The sequence below is a fragment of the Mastomys coucha genome, unplaced genomic scaffold (genome assembly GCF_008632895.1).
Source record: "Mastomys coucha isolate ucsf_1 unplaced genomic scaffold, UCSF_Mcou_1 pScaffold18, whole genome shotgun sequence".
Classification (NCBI taxonomy): domain Eukaryota; kingdom Metazoa; phylum Chordata; class Mammalia; order Rodentia; family Muridae; genus Mastomys; species Mastomys coucha.
Genome location: NW_022196900.1, coordinates 61,094,414 through 61,096,326, shown reverse-complemented (window position 1 = coordinate 61,096,326; position 1,913 = coordinate 61,094,414). Strand labels below are relative to the sequence as shown.

General features: G+C 44.5%; 1 protein-coding gene across 1 annotated transcript in view; it reads right to left on the bottom strand.

Moving 5' to 3' along the window:
• LOC116095737 (PRAME family member 12-like) overlaps positions 1-1,913 on the bottom strand; it is a 54,569-nt gene that overhangs the window by 40,974 nt on the left and 11,682 nt on the right. Inside the window, exons 2-3 of the mRNA XM_031377008.1 lie at positions 1,344-1,911; positions 13-66 (exon numbers count right to left, since the gene is read on the bottom strand). Of these exons, the coding sequence (XP_031232868.1) occupies positions 13-66; positions 1,344-1,911 (622 nt within the window). The remainder of the gene's footprint in view (positions 1-12; positions 67-1,343; positions 1,912-1,913) is intronic.

The window sequence follows — 1,913 nt, the reverse complement described above, 5'->3', positions numbered from 1 at the left end:
TTCAAATCCGACTTTGAGAGTTGGCAGGCAATCATAGACAAGGACTCCAAGGGAATCTTCAGGCATCTAGAAAAAGAACAAGAAATTGTTTCTGGCTCATGGTGCCAGAAGACGCTAGTAAGACTGACACTTAGCCCCCTAAGACAAACAACAATATGAACTAACTAGTACCCTCAGAGCTCCTAGGGACACAACCACCAACCAAGGAGTATACATGGTAGGACTGATTGTTCTGGCAGCATGCGTATAGTAGAGGATTGCAAAATCAATCATCAATGAGAGGAGAGGTCCTTGGTCCTGTGAAGGTTCTGTGCCTCAGTGTAGGGGAATGCCAGGGCCAATAAGTGGGAGAGGGTAGGGTGGCAAGCATGGGGACAGGGGAGCCAACAGGGGTTTGTTCTTGTTTTTGTTTGTTTGCTTGTTTGTTACTGGGAGGGGAAACTGGGAAAAGAAAAATCATATGATATGTAAATAAGGAAAATAATAAAAAATTAAAAAACAAAACAAACAAACAAACAAAAGACTGACATTGACACAGGGAAGCCACATATGTAGCTTCAATCTATGCTTATGTTGAAGGTCCACTCTGGGGATACAGCATGTTGATGTCTGCTTATAGCACTGTCTACTGAGGCAAATTACAATCAGGTGTGATGGGATCAGAACACATGTCTGCAACTCTCCTTCCTCACTGTCAGAGAACTAGAGCTTACCCATCATGTCAGGAGAGCATACCTAGAAAGCACTAGCACAGAAAATTTCTGAACATCTTGGCCTGTGTCCTGCAGAGTTTATACTATCTTTATTCCTGATTGCAGTGTTTCACCCTTGACACTGATGACCCCCACCCCAGTACCACAGATTTCCCATCTACTTAGTCCCAACTTGTTTTCAAATCATCCTTTCCTTTAGGGAGAAGTAGAGGCTGACTGGCTCCAATAGTGGAAGAAACTGGTTCCTGTTCTCAATATCTTGGTAGAGGGCAGGTGTGGAGCCTCCCCAGTATCAGGGCCCTCTGCTCTGTCCTGTTTCCTTGTACCAGCTTTGCCTGAATCCCAAATAGGAATATGCAAAGCACATTCAATGCATCTGACCCACACAACGGACATGCTTGCAAGGCAGCTCTCTCAATATCCACTGCCCCAGTTCAGACTCTACTAAATGAGTGGGGATTGAATCAAGTGAGCTCTGTTAAGAAGGAAACAATCCACACTTTGATAGTGTAATAAGACCATCATTGTAACATCTTCTATGACTGGCACACCTTAGATTCCTACGAATGCTAGCAGTAAAGGGAAAGGTTCGTTGCCTTAGTAGAAACATATGTTCCCATCTTTCCTTACCTGAACAACTGTTTCATGTGGCCACTGGAAAAGTCACCATGCATGGAGAGATGCTGGAGACAGTTGAGTTTGGAGAAGTGAGAAAGGAATTTGGCAGTACACTTCTTTACCTCTGCAAATCTAAGCCCACCACTACCTGAGATCGAGCGTGTTTGTCTTAGACGGAATTTGATAAGGTTTCTCATCTGGCCAAGGCAAGGTGCAAAGCTACCTAGAAAGGATAGGACCTGGTCTGTGTGTATTTCCAATTCCTCAATATAGTTTGGGTGAAAAATGTTCAAGATCTCCCTGATAGTCTTCACTGGCAAGGCACAAATCTTCATCTTCAGACAGCTTAGCCTCAAAGAGTCTTTTCTATTCTGGGCCCATTGTAGCAAGCATGTTTGGTATTCTGTCAGAGGGAAGGAGAGGCTCAGGTCAGTGACCACTTTCATTCGCCACCTCAGCGCATATCTATGAATGCGCTTTGCAACTTGCTTCTCACTCCCAGTCTCTGCTGAGTGGATCCCATGCTTTCCTCCAGTCCATACATTCCAGAAATTCTGGTGCACATTTCTCAAGTCCAGGACT